This window comes from Lissotriton vulgaris, chromosome 1_1, assembly GCF_964263255.1.
Source record: "Lissotriton vulgaris chromosome 1_1, aLisVul1.2, whole genome shotgun sequence".
Classification (NCBI taxonomy): Eukaryota; Metazoa; Chordata; class Amphibia; order Caudata; family Salamandridae; genus Lissotriton; species Lissotriton vulgaris.
In genome coordinates, this window is record NC_141685.1 from 904,132,349 (window position 1) to 904,151,191 (window position 18,843).

The 18,843-nt window shown below is 40.6% G+C and overlaps 1 protein-coding gene across 1 annotated transcript in view; it reads left to right on the plus strand.

The window, feature by feature from the left end:
* LOC147748151 (uncharacterized) overlaps positions 1 to 18,843 on the plus strand; it is a 648,568-nt gene that overhangs the window by 596,252 nt on the left and 33,473 nt on the right. Inside the window, exons 53-61 of the mRNA XM_086959041.1 lie at positions 2,827 to 2,880; positions 4,159 to 4,212; positions 5,696 to 5,749; positions 6,457 to 6,564; positions 11,638 to 11,691; positions 13,264 to 13,317; positions 15,035 to 15,142; positions 15,315 to 15,368; positions 18,514 to 18,549. Coding sequence (XP_086815167.1) covers positions 2,827 to 2,880; positions 4,159 to 4,212; positions 5,696 to 5,749; positions 6,457 to 6,564; positions 11,638 to 11,691; positions 13,264 to 13,317; positions 15,035 to 15,142; positions 15,315 to 15,368; positions 18,514 to 18,549 — 576 coding nt within the window. The remainder of the gene's footprint in view (positions 1 to 2,826; positions 2,881 to 4,158; positions 4,213 to 5,695; positions 5,750 to 6,456; positions 6,565 to 11,637; positions 11,692 to 13,263; positions 13,318 to 15,034; positions 15,143 to 15,314; positions 15,369 to 18,513; positions 18,550 to 18,843) is intronic.

The window sequence follows — 18,843 nt, forward strand, 5'->3', positions numbered from 1 at the left end:
CATGCTTTTACCATGCAGTTGAACCTTTTTACATTTATATTTTAACTCATTATCATGTCAACGTAATACATATTAGTTGTAAATTCGGTTAGTAAAGAGAACTGCTAGAGTTAAATGTTTTTCAATAATTTCCGCTCCATCATGATGAAACAGGAAGCAGGAAGCACCAGGGCTCCTGCGCTCCCCTCAGCCAATTACAACTCTGCAATGCGGCATTGTGGTTTGTCTGAGGCACTCAGCCAGGTGCTGAAGGGGTGGGCATGTTCTCCATGCAGGCTGTAATGCAGTCTGCATGGGGAAAAGGAAAAGTGCCCACAACTGTTTTGGGTGACCCGAGAGGGACGACTAAACAGTCATTGCGCACTTTGAAGTTTTGTACCACTCCTCCCATGCTCTGTAGCCACGCCACACCTCTTTACGCACGCTGCCGCAGAAGGATAACAAAATATAATTATAATGACATTACGTTATAATCATTTTATTTTTCCCTTTCTTTTGCTGCTTTATGGCAGTGGGGCGATACTTCCCTGCCTTACCAGAGGAGCTGCCAATGCTCAATGAAACTCCAGATGTGGTGTGAGTTCCACTCCCATGTCCAGGGCTCGCACACTGTATGTCTCTGTTTGCATTACACATAGCGAGTGTCCCTCTAAAATGATCCCACAGCTGGAATGAAACTTATTGCAACATTATTCAGGTGATATCACTGTCATACTTTGGGGGTGATGCCTACTCCCTAAACAGTCACTTAGCCTCACCCGGGATCTGGCACACACCTGCCTAGTCCCTACAGTTCTGCAGATGGAGCAGTAGCGGCTGCTGGCGGGCAGTAGTGATTGGGCAGGCGGGAGGGCTTAAGAATAAAAAAAGCATTTTCCGGCCGGGCGCTGCTTCTCCTCCATCCTCTTGGGTCAATGCAGGAAGCAGACTCCCCTTAACCAATCATGATGCTGCTGTCATCAATGTTGTGATTAGTCTGAGCACCGTGGTTTGGCGCTTAGACAGGCAGTGGGAGCCTGTGCATGTCCGTCACCCAGCTGGGGAGCCAAGCCTATTGGAAAACATGCTAAGTGCGCATTACTGTTTGGCCGGCCCAAGACTTCTGGCCGAAAAGTAATGCACACTTAGAAAGTGCTCACCACTCCCCCCCCTGCTCTGTGAGCAGCCCACACCTTCACAGCCAGTACTGAAAAATGTAATATTATCCTGATGCGATTATCATTTTATTTTTCCTGTATGGCGATGCTCCTCCACCTTAGCGGAGGAGCCGCCACTGCAAATGAGTCAGTTGAAACTCGATACAATCTGCATAACTTGTCTTCCAAACAGCATCTTGTTGGGCCCCCCATACCCAGTATGTCTGATCTCAGAACACATGACACCAAAGATGTCATAAGCGTCAGGAAGACATGAAATCTGGCAAAAAGAGATCCGAACAGGAACCCCCTCGTCCGAGACTCACTGACCAAACCTAAACTGGACTCGAGTCCTACTTTGAACTTCATCATGCAGAAAATCAATACAGTCCTTGCCCAATCCACACAGGCTAGCACAGACTCTATGCAGAGTGACTCAACAAAAAAAAAGCATGTCACAAAAAGTAAATCTCATCATCACATTTGTTAAGTAGCAACTGATGAATAAAACACTACCAAGGCGTACATACATTTACAGATAAAATATGTCAGAAAGCATTCTTAAGAAAAAGAATTATGCATCCTTGGCAGTAAGTGCTGATCATTAATTGTGCAAAGGAACAACCAGTGTGCTACAGAAGTGTTCTAACAAGTCAGCGAGATTGAGGAATCATCTTATATTTATAAATTATATTTTGTAAATAGGATTACAATTAATTTCAAAATGAAAAGTATTTAAGAAGTTGGGGATCAATAGCTGCAGTCATTGGCACTGAAAAACAAATGCTCACAACACATAGAGTTCTGTATAAACTATGTAGAATACCAGTTAGGGAACTCTGAGCAGTTCTCTGTCTTCAGATGGGGAGCTTCTCCTTCTCACAGAGAACAGCTACAAAACCAATAACACTGTAAATCGTCCCATACCAAATGTCTGCTTTCAAGTAGCATTTTATGAACAGGGTTAGCTAGATTACTAGCCCTGGTGGTGAGCACAACACACAACAAAGGTGACAAAACAAAATATTTTGTAATTTTCCAGAAAAGTCTTTAAACACAAGATTAGCAAGAGTGTTGTTCATACCAAGATAACAAATGGCAAAGGAATTTTACCATTCTAGTCAGAGAATAACTTTTTGGGATTAGTGTAGTAATATCCTAGCAAACCTGGAATTAGTAAAAGCAGCTTCTGACTCATGTTTTGCTCTCTTTAACTCTTGTTTAAGAATCATAATGTTGTTCAGTCATTGGCATTGGTTTTCATTTCTCTCAAGACCCAACCCTACAGTGAAAAGCAGGTGGAAAACATGGAGCTTGATGTACTGTCCCAAGATATCACTGTCAAATGAAAGCTGCCTTTGATAAGGAGAAACAGTGGATAGTTGAATGATTTCTTACCTCATAGGATCTATGAGCAGCGTCTGAAACTTCTGCCGCCAGAAGCCATAAAGGGCTATACCTCTATGGACTCACATTCTTTGTCACATAGGAAAGACATGTTGAAGCTTCAACCAGGATCATTTGTTTAACAAATGTAAATGCTCCGCTCATAAACGATGTGCACATTAATTTTGCATCTGATTCAAGTGCTATAACAACTCTTTCTGTATTTTCAGGCCAAAGATGCTGCTTTAGTGACACCATGTTGTGTATTCTCTGAAAGTAAATCACTGTTTTGATATTTGTACAGGGTATTGATGGGCCTGTCGGACAGAAGGGGGATGCTGGAGATCCTGGAAACCCTGTAAGTTGATCAAGGCTATTTAGCAAGATGAGTGCACCAGGTTTGGAAAGCTTGGCTTCTGCTTCTTTTGGAAGTTGTTTCTGATCCCATTTTTGGACCAATACATTTTTTAAGTCTGGCTTTGTACGAAAGCATTCAGCACTAAGCAAGAACCTCTGTGTGATATGCATTTCTGTTACAAAGAGAAGGCATTCGTTTGGTAGCTAAAACTCACCTCAAAGACTTTCCTGCAACATATGCATTAGCCGAATAGGAAGGAGTGCTTCCATCTACAAATGAAATTGACCATCTTACTCAATATTCCTTGCATACAAATGAAGGGCACAGATGTTTACTTGTGTCACCACAGAGAAGTCAGGATATCTTAGTTCAATGTGCTAGATTGAGTTTACTGAATATAACAAATTACATTTGTGGGCTATTCAAGGCATTCTTAAAGCATATTTTATCATTAACGTGGTGTTGAAAATCCCTTTTTGTTGGTAAAGTTACCTTTTCACAAAAAGAGTTGAGTAGATATGTACTGCATATATTTTCACTTTAAGAACTTAAGAGTTCAAAGCAGAAAGCAAAGCTAATAGAAGAGAGGTCATGCTGGTGATGGGAAATAGTGAGGAAGCAATTAGGAGATGTTCTATTACGAACCAAATGACTGAAGGATGCAGACCCATCACAAACTGTTTCCAGTGTCCATGGAAGTGTCTTCGTTTTTCTATCATGCACCTCCATCAACAGAAACTGGGGAAAGGCTTCATCAAAACATATAGCACTATATGCAAGACGTAGAAAAGTGCACAGATAAGTGCTGTCTCCGCCAGACACTGGGATGTTAAAGTTGCACTTTGATGTATTATGCATGCACCAACACTGCCTGGGGTAGATTAAATAGGTTTCAGGAAAATGAACACCCCAATGTCCTACATATAGTTCAGGGCCGGCCTGGGATCGCAAACCAGCCATGGCAATTACGTCCCACCTGCCGGAGGTAATGAGGGGTGGTATGTGGGAACACTGCTGCTCCGCTGTTACAAAGGGACAATTTTTCAGCACTGCTGCAAAACCGGCCCCCAGTAACAAAAACAGCCCCCACCGGTCTAAAACTGGCCCCCACCCTTCCAGCCCACCGGGCAAATGCCTGGTGCCCGCTAATGCGAGTTTGTCCCTGATGTAGTTGAATAGAACTGTATTGTTTCCAATGTCATTTTATTCAGAATCTGTTTGTTTTTGCATACTGAATTGCGTTGCTACATTATGATAATGATGCTTCTTTCTTTACAGGGGCCACCTGGACCTTCAGGTGAGCCAGGTCCCCCTGGATCTCCTGGAAAAAGGGTAAGTTATTGATTATAAAAGCTTGGTGGAAATCTGCACTGCTTTTGAAGACAATGCCCACTGCATGAAGGGAAAATTCAAACCTGCAAGCATGTCAAGAGCATCTGCAATCCAAAGCAATGGATCAACCAGTAAAACATTAAACTATTTGCATCCTGGAAAGATACACTTTCAGTGTGCTTTACAAGATTGTGACATTTACATTTAAGTGCTAGCTTCAGTGTAGTAACTACACACAGACTAGAAGTCATCACCCAAGTCATATTCTTGTTGAGAAGCCAGAAAAAAAACATTATGATTTCTCCTTAACCATGGGATTTCCAGTAAGGGGTGGGAAAAGCCAAAGGGGCATATCAACAAGGCGACGTTAAAAAATTATCACTGCTTTTGCGGCCGTTTTTGTCCGAAAAGAGGCGATAATTTTAATGCCCTGTTAGCAAGGACACGCTAACGCGTGAATCCATGCTTCTTCACACTTTCCCTCAACGCCCAGCTCTGCATCTCTAATGAGATGCAAAGTGGGCGTTCCTCCCCAGGATAACGGGAGAAATGTTGCTAAGCGACATTTCTCCTATTATCAAGCATCACGCAAAGCAGCATAGCGACAGGAGAAGTAGCGATAACCTCTGTTATTGCTACTTTCCTTACATCTGCTTTGAAATTGACTTCGCCATTATATCAATTGGAAGGTGGATATCATGGCTAAGTATGTGCGGCCCTATCAGCGAGCTATCTCCTAAAGTTGAGTGATTATCGCTGGATTTCCAGCGATAATCACACAGTAAGGCAGCATGCGGTCTGAATTTTATCGCTGAGGAGATAAGCATTGTTGATAGCTGGGTGGCGATAATTATTCTAGCGCTAAGTGCGCTTAGCGATAATTATCGCCCCCTCTTGATGATGTCCCCCAAAGTTTGTCCCAGTTTTCTCCAGCCAGAAAAATGGGGAGGTTTCAGTCTTTTTTCTCTGCAACTAATTTTTTAGGTCATTTTCCTCTAAATCTATGAAGGAATTGTCCTGTAGAGTTGTATTTTACAAAAATTATATTTACACTTTTTAAGAAAAGAAAAAACTTCAGCTTATTTGTACTTTTTAAATCAACAAATGCTACTTAAGAACAGCCCCTCACTAGCCTATTAACTCAGCTTTCTGTCTTATAACCTCAATGAAATCATGTTCTAAACATTTTAATAAACAATTCAGCATTTTAAAACCTCTTGACCACCCAAAACTCTCAATGAGTCTCAGGCACTTAATGAAACTAGCAACCTGATATAGCCTATCAGAGGGACTAGATTTCAATCAGGTTTTTTTAAATCAAGTTGTTTGGAACAGATTTAGTCCTAGTAAAATATAACATAGAGAAATTGTCATTTGCTTCTCTTACTTTTTTTATATTTCACCTAGCATTGTCATTTTGTGTATTCAGACATCAGATGAGTTGCATACAGCATGAGTAAAAGCCTTTTTTTCTCTCTTGCAGGGTCCTCTTGGGGCAGCGGGAAAAGAAGGACGACAAGGAGAAAAAGGTGGTAAGGTAAGCTTGTCGACAACACAGTGACTATCTTGACACAAAACATCCCACATGGACATTCAATGTATACAAATATAATGTACATGTTGGTACTCATATATAAATATTGAAAGACGGACAAAACAACAAAAATTTAGAGCAGAGGTTGTTGTAAATTATTCTGCAGTTTAACAAAAACATTCACTACAATTTTTAGATCTCACTCGTCTTCCTCCTTTGGGGGTACTCCTAATTGTTGAATCAAACAGTGAATTCCCATTTTCTGAATCACTTCAAAAATGCTTCAGTTGAATGTTATTGTGCTTTTCCCAGTACTATATGTAAGAGATCTTAAGTAGTTTTCCTAAAGAATCGTGGTGTCATTGTCATGTGTATGACTTGGTTTTGAAATGTTTCTGAAAAAATATTTGTTCCACAGAAAAATAATAATTAAACAAACCCCCCTATTCTTTTAAAATCCTCATTACTGGCCCATAGGTGCTCTTAGTATCCGCCACTAAAACTATATCAATTAGATAACCATACCCAAGTGCTGCATTAGTATTTTCCACGTTTATCCTTTGTTCTTAATTGTGCTTTTATCTGTTTATGATCATATATGTAGAAGGTTTCATCACATAAAGCTGTAGTTGGTACATGGGGCGAATGAAAGAATAACAGCGGAATAAATAGTGTTTCATTAACCCATACTTTGCCTTTCTTTGATACAGGGACAACCAGGTACAGAGGGGCTCCCTGGGAAGACTGGACCCATGGGTGCCCAAGGTTCGCCTGGCAGAGCGGGTTCTGAAGGTCTGCGTGGCATTCCTGGACCAGTGGTAGGTCCTGGCTAGATATCAAATTATAGCCAAAACAAAGTATGATAAATAAAAATATGAATATGACCATCCATTATTCCGATGATAGCCACCAGTGTATTTGATGGAGATATAATCTTTTCTTGTCCTCAACTTCTTTTGCAGTAATATTGATTTACGTTATGCAGCTCTCTTATGCATTACAAAGGTACCAACCACTGAGTGTAGAAGTTGTAGTTTAAAAGGACTTCCACACAAGGAATGCGGTTGAAAGGTACTTAGCAGTATGGGGCGAAAGGAGCTCGTCACAGAAGAAGTGTGGCAAATACACCAACGCTTCTAGTTACTTTCTTGTCACAGTTGAATGTGGAAGGGGCGATTCACAAAAGCATTTTTGTATGTGGGTACTACAGAAGTGCTCTTTCATGTATTCTTAAATTGGCTTTTGAATAGGCACAGAAACGTCCACTTGCTTATCAATACATTTGTAAAGTGTATACAGTTGTTTCTGTTTATAATAATTGACATGAATATTCCCTGAACATTCCCATTTTGTTCCCATTTTAGATGTTTTAGGGCCTGTTTACAAAAGTATATAAGAGTCAGCTAAAGAGTACTACATGAGTACTACTCTTCATACTCCAAAATGCCTTTGTGGATAAGCACCTTAGACTGTCCTTCTTCTTTTTATTAAAAAGATGACCATGACATACATTTTGGCCAAGTGCTCAAATATGTAAGCAGAATCCTTTGGGGTCATGTATGGCATTTCAAAGAAAGCAATAGTTGGGGTGTATAAAGTAGAAGCAACGTGCAACTGTATTGAATGGAGGGAGATTGAACGGATTTTGATGACATGACTTGCACATGTTTCGTAGGCATTCGGTATAGTATTTGATAGAAGGTGGGTGCATTTTGCATCTCAAAGAGTAAATCACCATCAAGACTTTTTCCTATATAGTACTGACTAGTCAAATCTTTAGGGTACTTGTTCGAATTCGGAAAGTGGAAGCTAAAAACTCCTCAAAACCTTGGGGCTTCTTAGTCAAATGCCTACAACCCATTGAGAAGGCCATCTGACATTAATAAAGTATATTTTGGAGCACTGGATCAAATCAAAACGTTATAAAAAAATGCACACAGTATGTTAGCTAGTAATTAATTTCTTCAGCCAGCATCCCAAGGTTGAAGAGCATAAATACAGGAATGAATTGATGCTTCACTCGCAGCCAGATTCATCATAGTCCCGTTTTGTGAGTCCTTAATAGCGATTATTAAGGAAACGCTATTAAGGACTTGCAAAATGGGATTCATGTAGGAATCGCTAAATAAATTGCGATTCCTACACATTCCTTATTTGAGATTAGCAATTTGCTAATCGCAAATAAGGTTGCGATTTCAATGGTGCCTGGGGTGTCCAAAGGATACCCTGTATCACCTCTGAAATGAAAATCTAGACTGATGTTGCGCACACACATGTCCAAAGGACATGTGTGTGTGTAACATACAACTGAGAAAAATGCACAAAAGTGCATTTTTCTCAGTTTTCGCTATTTACCACGAAGTCAGACTTTGCGGTAAATAGCGGCAAAAAATAGCGAAATCGCAATTTTTCAAAGGTTCATGAATAGCATTTAAGGAATCTCAAATTGAGATTCCTTAAATTCGATGGCAATTTGAAAAATCACAATTATTTGCGATTTTTCAAATTGCGAGTTCATGACCCATTGATGAATTCCAAATGACATTTTTGCGGGCGCAAACGACCAAATTTAGCGATTCGCACCGTTTGCACTCGCAAAAATGCTTGATGAATCAAGCTGTCAGTTATAAGCTACATTTGTGAGCTGAACACTCACCTTGAAACCTGCAAGTACAATGTTTAAATGACAGCAGTAGTGGTTGGCGTCCGGGAAATGTGGTGAGGCAGTGCTTGGGGGCCTGTAACAAAACAAACAATAAAAAAATCCTTACCTGCCACTCTTCTGCACGCCAATCTTCTGCTTCTCTGTACACAGACTCAAGTTCCCAGACTCCCTGAGGCAAATCCAGATGCTGCTCCCATACCCACGACAGTAGTGTCAGGATGGGGCAGAGAAGGCTTGCTTTACGCTCCATCGAGAGCTGGGAGCATGTGCCTGTTGGTCTCTCCACCCAGCAACACAGCTGGATTGGAGAGAAGTCAATGCTCCTGACGGTTTGGCCTTCCTAAGATGTTTGGCTAAACCACCATGCAGACTGACAGAAGTGTCAACAACACCTCCTCCCCCTGCTGCAGTGCTGTGGCCCCGCCCCCCAAGACTTGGCTACAGGACGAAAAATAAAATGATCATCATTTTGTTTTTCATTTACCTCTGCAGGCAGGGGGGGCGATGCTTCTCCCTCATAGCAGAGGAGCCGCCACTGAATGAGAGCAAGGCTAACTGAGTCTTTTTTTCTTCTGAGGTCGATAATCTCAGTACCATTGAGTTAATTTTACAATGTTACTTGGAAGTGCCCAATCACTTTAGTTTGTGGTGAGTGGTAGCTGATTAATAGCAGACAATAGCACTAGCCAACAATTGTTCCATGAGGTGTTGCTTTCTAGAGGCCCTTATTCATAATGATCTTACTTTGTTCCCGACTAATCTTCTACTGCGGTTAATTCCCACTTAGATGGCCTTGAGCATCCAAAGTGGAACTACAGCACAGGTGCAGAGATTCGAGAACAGGACAGATTTCGGACCCATTCCATTACACTTACTTTAAGCCAGATGTATGAATATCTGATCACAAGATACTGGTCACAAATTTCTACCAGTATTTGTGCAACCAGTAATGATTTTAAAGACTCAACTCTCAGTTCATACAAATCCGAGACACAGTGGGTCGCAATTAGATCTATTTCATAAATATTAATGAGGTAAATCACAAATTCTGACTCACTCAGATTGGAGGCCATTAAGAGGATTGTCTGTGAGTACTTTTAAATAAAGCATTTTTTTTTATTTCAGCCCATTTTCCTTAAAGGATACGGGCTGCGTTAATTTATTTATTTAAACTTATTTTAAGAGTAGTCATTTTTACATTCGCTAACTGGAAGGTATCCCAAGAGGGCAGTCCCCTTTCTTTTTGCAAATGCATTACCACCTATTAGTGTTGATAAATTTTAAATGTTTTGCAACTGTACTTTGGTCGCAAAACACTGATACATGCCCTACCAATTTGGATTTTGGAAGGGGCATCTCCAACATACCTCTTCTAAATGTCGAATCGGCATCCATTTGGAATCATGTTTTAGGAATCTGAAAAGCTTTTCTGACCCCTTAAATGGGTTAGTACATAGACAAATAATTGATATGGTTGCAAACACCAAATTAGAGCATTTGCAACTGTGAACGTGTTTTGTACATCTGACTCTTTGGGCCAGATGCATCAAGCATCAATTTTGCGATTCCTAAATAGCGATTTTTTGCGAATCGCTATTTAGAAAGCGAATTCGCAAATAAAGAATAATTTGCAATGCATTCCTATGGGCCAGGAGGCCCATAGGAATGATAGTGCAATAATTCTCAAATTGCGATTTCGCAATTAGCTAATCGCAATTTGAGAATTATTTCAAGGGTACAGGGGTGTCTCAAAGACACCCTGCTGCACCCCTGACATTTACATGTGTGTGCATGTGGCACACATACATGCCCTATGGACATGTATGTGTGTCACATGCCACCCTCACAAATGCCAAATAGGGCATTTTTAAAAGAAATCGCAAATTACCACCAAGTACAAGTTGGTGGTAATTTGTGATTTCTTAACACAAATTCGCAATTCCAAATAGTTACATACATATCATTTAAGGAATCGCAAAAATTGCGATTCCTTAAATGCTATGGCAAAATAAGGAATCGCATTTTTTTGCGATTCCTTAAATTGCGATTATTTGATACATAGCAAATCATGCTAAAAGGCCATATGCGAGTCGCAAAAGCCTTGATGCATCTTGCCCTTTGTTCTTTTAGCTTGCTATTTTCTAAGTACCTGTTGCACAATATTTTTTTACGACTAGATGTGACTTACTGCAGAATTTCCAACAAGTGGAAAAAGAGCCTTGTGAATTTAGGGGCAAGTCCCCTGCCTCATTTACCAAGCTCAGATGCTTCATTACTAGAATCATCCTTTGTAAAATTACAATGGAACCATAAGGGATATTTGACGACCATAGGAATCAATAAGCAGGGTCTGGTGAGTCAATGGACTAGCGCATTCTCTGCTCGAATCTGTGTTTGCCTCATTGGTCACATGTTCAAATCCCACCAATTCAAATGTCCCTTTCATTCTCCAGAGGTACCTAAAACAAGCACAAATGATTCGGATAGCAATAAACATATGTTCTTGAGTGCCAGTATACCCATGAGTGAAAGTGTGTGTTGCAATGCAACCCCTTTTTGGGTGTTTCCCTCAGTTTATCCGTTGTTTGGGACTTGCCAGTCAGTAATCTTGAACTTTAACACTGGAACATTGTTATTCAGTCCATTGTGTATGCACTTGAACCTCTAAAATATATTGAAATTGACTTGAACCTATATCACACACTTACCTTTCTGATAAAGTCATAGTATATGTTGCAATGAAAGTTAAATGCCACCTATGGATGGCACCTGGTGCTATCTACTATAGTGGCAGCTAAGACTTGGTTCCAGGCCTACTCATTATAGCCTGACAGTAGCAACTTGAACCCTCCTGCCCAGATATGTCAAACCGATATGTTACCTTCTGAACAATTTAAATAAATCCTTAAGTTACATTTTTAGCACAATGAACTCCCAACATTTAAAACTGCGCATCTCTAAATACGTATTAATGGTGGTTTCAGCTGATGAACCAATATATGCTTCTCAACAGTCTGCTATTACTAAGAAATATCTCACTGTTTATGTTTTTTGAAAAGCAATTACTTGTAGTTGCAAGTTTAATTTGGACTTTTTAATGACTGTATCACTGTGCCTTGGATTAATGAATGTTTAACGCTATGTGCCAATGTGTTACCTTAAACAGCCCAGTTTGATACCTACTTGTGCAAGGGGAACATTAACCTAAACTTAAATTTTCCTGTAGGGTGACCAAGGTCTGGTCGGCCCACCAGGTACAACCGGCCCTCCCGGCCCCATGGTGAGTTCTGTTAATTTGATGCTAACTTTTCTGATATCATATTAAGTATGCAAGAGCTACAAGGAGATCTGGCATAGAACCATTTTCAAGTGGTACCCAATTGGCAGGGAGAGTAGTCAATCCACATTGAAAAATGAACAATGCATTAGCATCACTAATGTCCTATAACAAGTTGTGCAGAGTGGTATTTCTAGCAGATTTTGGGTTTTTTGCAGACGACGTAACATGCCCGGTAAAACTTAATGTGTTTCTGTACACATTTTCCTCTTGCCGAAAGCTGGAGGAAGATATTTTCGAAAAAGGGCACAGAACCCATCAGGAAATTGACCCATTTATTTCAGAGCAAGTTATTCTCCATTTTAGGATGATACCATATAATGACAAGTAACTTGGGTGAAGGTAATGGGCAGAATTAGCAACTCTGAACCAGGCATCTCAGCCTTCTAATACTTCCCAGCGTGGAATGAGGGCCTTAGTGTCAGCGAGTTGTCAGGGTTGGACAGAGTGTTAAGTGCCCACACTCTTTAATAGCCACAGCCATGATTATTAGATCTTGCTAAAGGCAGTATTAGCTGCTTCAGACAGCCGAAGAGTAAGTCAATAGAAGGAGAGACCCTCAGAAATGGACTACAGTACATAGACTTCTTCCTACTTGTAGCTGTCTGTCCACACTGGGCGTCAAATGTAAGCCTTTGGCATGTATGGTTGCCTAAACTAAAGAACATGCACAGAGATGTGGGTACATATGACATAAGGACTGGGTGGTAGCAGACTGATCAAATTTGCAGATGAAACAGTTAATGAATTTGGTAAAGCCAAACAATTCACTAAGGGGCATATTTACCAGAATGGTGTCTCAGGGCAGCGCAGCAAGGTACCTTGCTAAACGGCACCGTATCATAGGGAAAGGACAGGAGTGCACACATTTATCCGATACGGTGCATTCCTGCCCTTCTCCCTGCGCTGGTGCCATTTTGGCCTTGGCACTATGGTGCAAAGGCGCCTGCATTACAGGCAGGATTGTTTTTGTGCAGGAAGGGGCACCTTCCTGCACAAAAACAATCCATGGACGTTTTCCTCTATGCATACTGCAGAATTCAGCACACATAGAAAGAGAAAAAAATTAGAAGTAAACCTATTTCTCCCTGTCATACCTCACCTGAGGAGGCGTATGATTGTGACGCATTCCCAGGTTTATAGGTTCTTGTAAATTTGGGAGTGTGTCTTTTTGTGTCGTGTATGTACCACATTTTGTGGTGCAAGCATGATTCAAGGCACTTGCAAATATGCTCTTACACTCATATGTGTTGAATACACTGAGGCCAACCCTCAAGAGAGACTAATAAAGCAGTCAGCTTTGTAATGCAGTTAAGATGCCTGAGCAAGTTTGTAACCCATAAACAACCCCTTTTTTATTGCGAGAAAGCCAGGTGGAAGAGCTGTCTTGCTCCCTTTGTAGTTATGTTATAGTGCTATCATCTTCTGACATATTTACATACCCTAAGCTGAAAAACACAGCTGCCCAGCTGTGGTATGCCATACTGACATTTTAACGAGAATTGTGTTTTTTAGGGCCCTGCTGGTCTACCCGGCCTGAAAGGGGATTCTGGCTTCAAAGGTGACAAGGTATGTACTCCTTTTATCAAGTAACGGAAGGTATTCATTTCTATTCTGGGTACAGAAGATCAGCGTTTCTGAGACACTGTTTGGAAGATCCTGTTGGGAATGTGTTCCTTGCATAGTATGACATTCCTCTGCTGCCATACATACAATCAAATTCCCTGTCCAAAACTATTAGGTATTGGTAAATTCCTCCAGTACTGTTAAATTCCTCCCATTGCATTGGCAGAACGTTTGCATCGAAACTGAACACATTTCCCTTGATTACTGTGCAAGAACTGTGCAGATTTTCGAGACTAGTAAAAAGTGCATGGAATTATGTTGAAAAGAGTCACACAGATGCATAGAAAGTGCACAGGACGTGAAAAGGAGTTCCTATATGTCTGCGTCTTGGTCAGCACTTTAGGCTGTGATGCACTTAACCAAAACTACCGAAGTGTATAACTGGTTAACCCTTTCGTTGAACCGACATAATCTCAGAGACATTTTAAGACATGGGCAAAGTGGGCTCTGGCCCAGGGCCCTAGCATTTCAGCGGGTCCCCTGATAGAGTCAGCTCTGTTCTGCAGAGTCTTGCCCTGATAACTTCGATAATTCTTAAACGGTATTGGGTTAAGTACTGTTTTTCTTTAATTTCTTTTTAATGGAATTGGTGTGCGAAAGTCTATTACAGACATTTTGCAGAGCAATATTGTGTTCATGTTTTATGCAACATCCATAAAAAAAGTTTCTTTTAGTTCAGAACAGGACCTCACGTATAAGAAATGGGTGTATGTCACAGAAATATTAGTAAGCTGCTGTGTTACAATATTGAAACACAAGCTATAATCCCTTAATATTAGATGTCAACACATTTGGTATCTGGTCAAGTGTGTCTGTGCACTGGCAGTGACCTGGCCAAAGAGGGCATGAAAGAGCTAAAATTGGATAATAAATTCAAAGTTGATCCGAACAAGGGCCCCCCATAAATATGTTTGGAACAGGGCGCCCAAAATCCTTAAAATGTCCCTGCTTAATCTGACATATTTTCTGTAATTTCATGCTACTCTTGTTCACAAATTGCACTATTTAAGCCATGTCACGGACCACTCCCCAAGCTACTTTGAAGCCCTAGGATTTCATCCCCTGGGACTGATATGACAATTGGGCAGAGGGCGCACAGCCCCCTCCCAGAGCCTCATTGAAGCCCTGAGGTAGGGTAGCAGTGAGGCCTCCCTTCCCATGTACAGGTATAGAAAAACTTTTAAGTTTTAATGCACCTCAGGAAAATATTATTTTTATTGCTGTCAAGAACAAGTACTAACAGCTTCAAAAGACTGTAACCTGAGTGCATAGTTTAAATACATATGGACGGCTAAATAAGTCAAACTTTCTATTGAATGTAGGAAAGTCCAACCAACATCGTAATAGGCCCCTTAGTGTTTTCAAGTCCTCACTCATCATGTAAAAAAAACCTAAATGATGTAATGTTTTAATTAAATGTTTTAACAATTGTTTGAGGTATGGTGGAACAATTTTTGTGCTAGTCTTTGTATCCGTAATGATACAACAGCATGCAGTTTTGCAACGATTGCTTTTGTGCAATATGCATGAATTTCTTTAAGCCGAAATGTATTTTAATAAAAAATATCTGAAATTGATACGTTCTAGCGCAGACATATGTTGTACAAATAAAATGCTTCTTCTGATTCTCAATAACCCTTGGTGTTTTTTCTTGCTGCAGGGCCACGCTGGGCTGATAGGGCTGATTGGCCCACCGGGAGAACAAGGAGAGAAAGGAGACCGGGGTCTGCCAGGAAACCAGGGGGTACCGGGCGCTAAAGGAGACGTGGTGAGTGTGGATTAGGAGTGTGGAGGGTAGTGCTTTCTAGAAACTATCAATAGATGAAGGTGTGGATAAATGAGCATGATCTGCTCCTCACCTGCACAGTTGTAGGGTTCAGCAGATGAGTTCCTTGCTGTGAAAATTTAAATGGCTGACTTTATCTCTTGTGTGTTTTCAGGGTCTCTCCGGGTTACCTGGCCCAACGGGTCCTCCGGGTCCCTCAGGACTGCCAGTAAGTACTCATTCTTCGCACCCATGGTCCTTTGAGTGCTGTCACTGTTTATTAGTAAAACCTCTAACTCTATAGGTCTCTGATTGTTACAGATCAAGGTGCAACCTAATCAGGAACAAGGAGGTATCTTACCCTACAGCCCTGATTTGATAGATTTGCAAAACTGTTATGCAAAGTATTGCTTCAAGTAAAGTTGCTGCTTTGCATTTCATGTAAGGGAGGGAGGGCAGAACAGCTCCATCAATTTAAAGAAATGGCACAGTTCTGCTCTCTCCCTGCACTGGTGCACTTTAGGCTGTCCAGCACCAATGCAGGCACCCTTGTGCCAAAGTGCAATGGTACTGGCATTGCAGCCAGTTTTTTGCAGGAAGAAATACGTCCTGCACGAAAAATATCCTTGGAGGCATTTTTCTGCTTTGTGCATATGTTACAGAATCCAATCCACAGCACACATGCAAAGAGGAAATAACAAGAATTTACAAAGACAAATAAAACTACTTCTCCTTGTTACAACAGCCTCAGACAGGCACATAATTTTGGCACAAATCTGTCTCCATTTCTTTGTGATATGGGTGTGCATCAAAATCTATGGGTGGGGGCAAGGGAACGTCAGGGCCACACCCATGGAAGGCGTTTCTGACGGAAACTAGTGCAAGGCAGTGCTCCTTTTTTCTTTGACAAATCAATGCAAATCGACATTTGCATTGGTTTTTTAAACACAAAAATTGATTTTCTGTTGGGTCTGTGTTAACAAAGTGGCTCAAACCTGATGCAAAATATTATTCAATCTGGGCTTAAGGGTGTCCAAAATGTAAACCGAACTCAGTGCTACAGTCAGCTGGTACCGCACTGTATCACTGTTACACTATCAGTAACCTCGGGCCACTCTCAATGCTACAAACTCAGTTCATCAACATTAAGACTTGGTACACTCAATGTCAGTATGTCTAATACTACTGTACTCTCCACATTGCACAGTCAGAATGTCTAACACTGGAGCACTGTCATTGTTGGTCAGCAGCTGTATCAAGAACTCTCAGCACTCTCAAGTTAGTATATCCAATACTGGTGTAGTCTTTACATTGGACAGTCAGAAGGTTTGAGCCTTGTGTGCCCTCATTGTTAAACAGTCAGATGACACTCTCATGGTTAGTATATGTAACACTGATATACTTGCTACATTTTACAGTCAGAATGCTTAACACTGGAGCACTCTTATTGTTAAAAAGTCAGTATATTCTACATTGGAATACTCTCGCTGTTACAAAGTCGCGATCTGTTGCACAATCAGTGTATCTGGCACAAGAACATTACCAGTCTACAGCTGGAACACATGAGCATTGTCAACAACTAACAGTCAGAGTACCAAACACTAGCACTTGCTCAGTGTTACAGATATAGTACTTTCAATGTTGCACACATATCTATGAATGCGCGCTTTCAATGTTACACTGCCACTGTAAATAGCCAATCCTTGTTCACCCTCACTGCCACTCTGTGGGCTCAGGTTATCAAATGCTCAATTGTGTTCCCTATTAAAGGCGTTATATCTCACACTGGAACACTCCCACTGTTACACAGTCAGCTCATCTACCACTGGAGCATTCTCACTGCTCCACAATCAGCATGACTAGCAGTGCAGTACTCTCACTGTGAATCTGACTGCAGCACACTTGCTGTTGCACCACCAACGTCGTCCTCATAATTCATGAGCGGTGTCATCAATACCAGAGTATGAATCTTCAATTTTGTGACCTGAGGACACCATAATAAAATATGTTGAAATATTTGTCTATAACAGTGAAATTAGTAAAGTACACCTGTATATGTATATTGCAACTAGGGCTCCCGGTTTTATGGTATTTGTTTAAGAACATTTTCATCTGTATTTATTCATATTTCTTTTTTGGCCATCTTATTGGTATTTATCCAAATTTATTTTGTGTTTTGAGAATAAATGGAGCTGTACATTAGTATATTTACACATTTATTTAGCTTATGGACGTGAACTCATACATGGATGCCTCTCACATTTTAGCAAATAATGCAGTCATGTATAACAAAAGAATACACCTACAGGCACTTATTAGTGTTATACTACAAATATATGTTAACATATGCCTGTATTTAAGGAAATCTCATCCTGTTTTTTAACTCTCCATGCTGTCTATCTGCATAGCTGTTGCCTGGAATTCATGAAAGATAGCATGGAGAGTCTCTCACAAGAAGAACCATTTTCAGTATTTTTCTGCTTTTAAAAATAAATACAGACAGACAAAACATTGTTTTCTCTCTGTATTTATCTGTAAAAATCAGTAAAAATGGGAAACCGTAAGCCTTAATTACAGCACCATTCAATAAGGCCTCACAGAGCTTCTTTCTCCAAAGTTTAGCAGACAAGGAGCTTTCCCATGATAGATTTGTGCCACAGTCTGCTCCCGCTTACCCAGAGCACAACCAGATGGCAGAGTCTAGAGTAAAAGGCTGATGGGTCACTAAAGCCTGTAGGCCAGCCCACAGTCACAACCTGGGGGGTTTAAATAAGTTCTTGTTCAGATAAAAGACAACATGCTTTAGAAAAGTCAATTTCTTATTCTCTATGATTCACTGAATTGGTTAAGTGACATTGGTTACCCAATGCAATGTAGAATCAGTGAAACAAACTCTACATAAAACATTATGTAAAAATAGGTTGGGGGTGAGAAGACACAGTGTGTGGTTGGGAAAAGGGGAAAGAATGGGGAGTGTAAGGTAAAGACTTACGTAGCTCAGACTATGAGCCTTGTTTCCATGAGCCCACCATTACCCCGAAGCTTGTGAAAAAGAAGACTTTGGAGCCTTAAAACCCTAAAATGCTATCAGCCTGGGCCCTGTTACCAACTAATCCTGGTTACCATTATTTGGTCAATCATGTGGACTCTATTTGAAACAAGCACACCCAAAACACATCAGACATCAGATATCCTACTTCTAATAGGAAGAAGTTTTTGAAAACAAATCTTTCTGATTGTGAGTGCTGCACGAATCCTGTTCTTACAATAATGAGAAGAGAGGCTGACCTATCACAGCAGTAGCAAATTTAAGACATCTTGTGCAAAAAGATTTTTGTGTCACTCATTCTTTGACTTCTTATTGTTTTTACTAGGGGCCGCTGGGACAGAAAGGATCAAAAGGATCAACGGTGAGTCTCCTTATGTGAAAAAAACAGTACTGGCCTGCCTTTCAGAGCCATTTTTATTGTTTTTACATGTAGTTAGTGAAATATGTATGCACCTGTCAGTGTACTACAACTGGTCAGTATCTATTACACTGTAATGTATAAGCAGTAGTCATGGGCTTTGTATAATCTCATTGGAATACCCCTGATAATAAAACACATTGTAAAGTGTTAACCAAGATTTGTTAATGGCAGTCATCTTGCAAAGTTCCTCATAAGTATATTAGTACAACTCTACACAGCACATAGTGCTTTGAA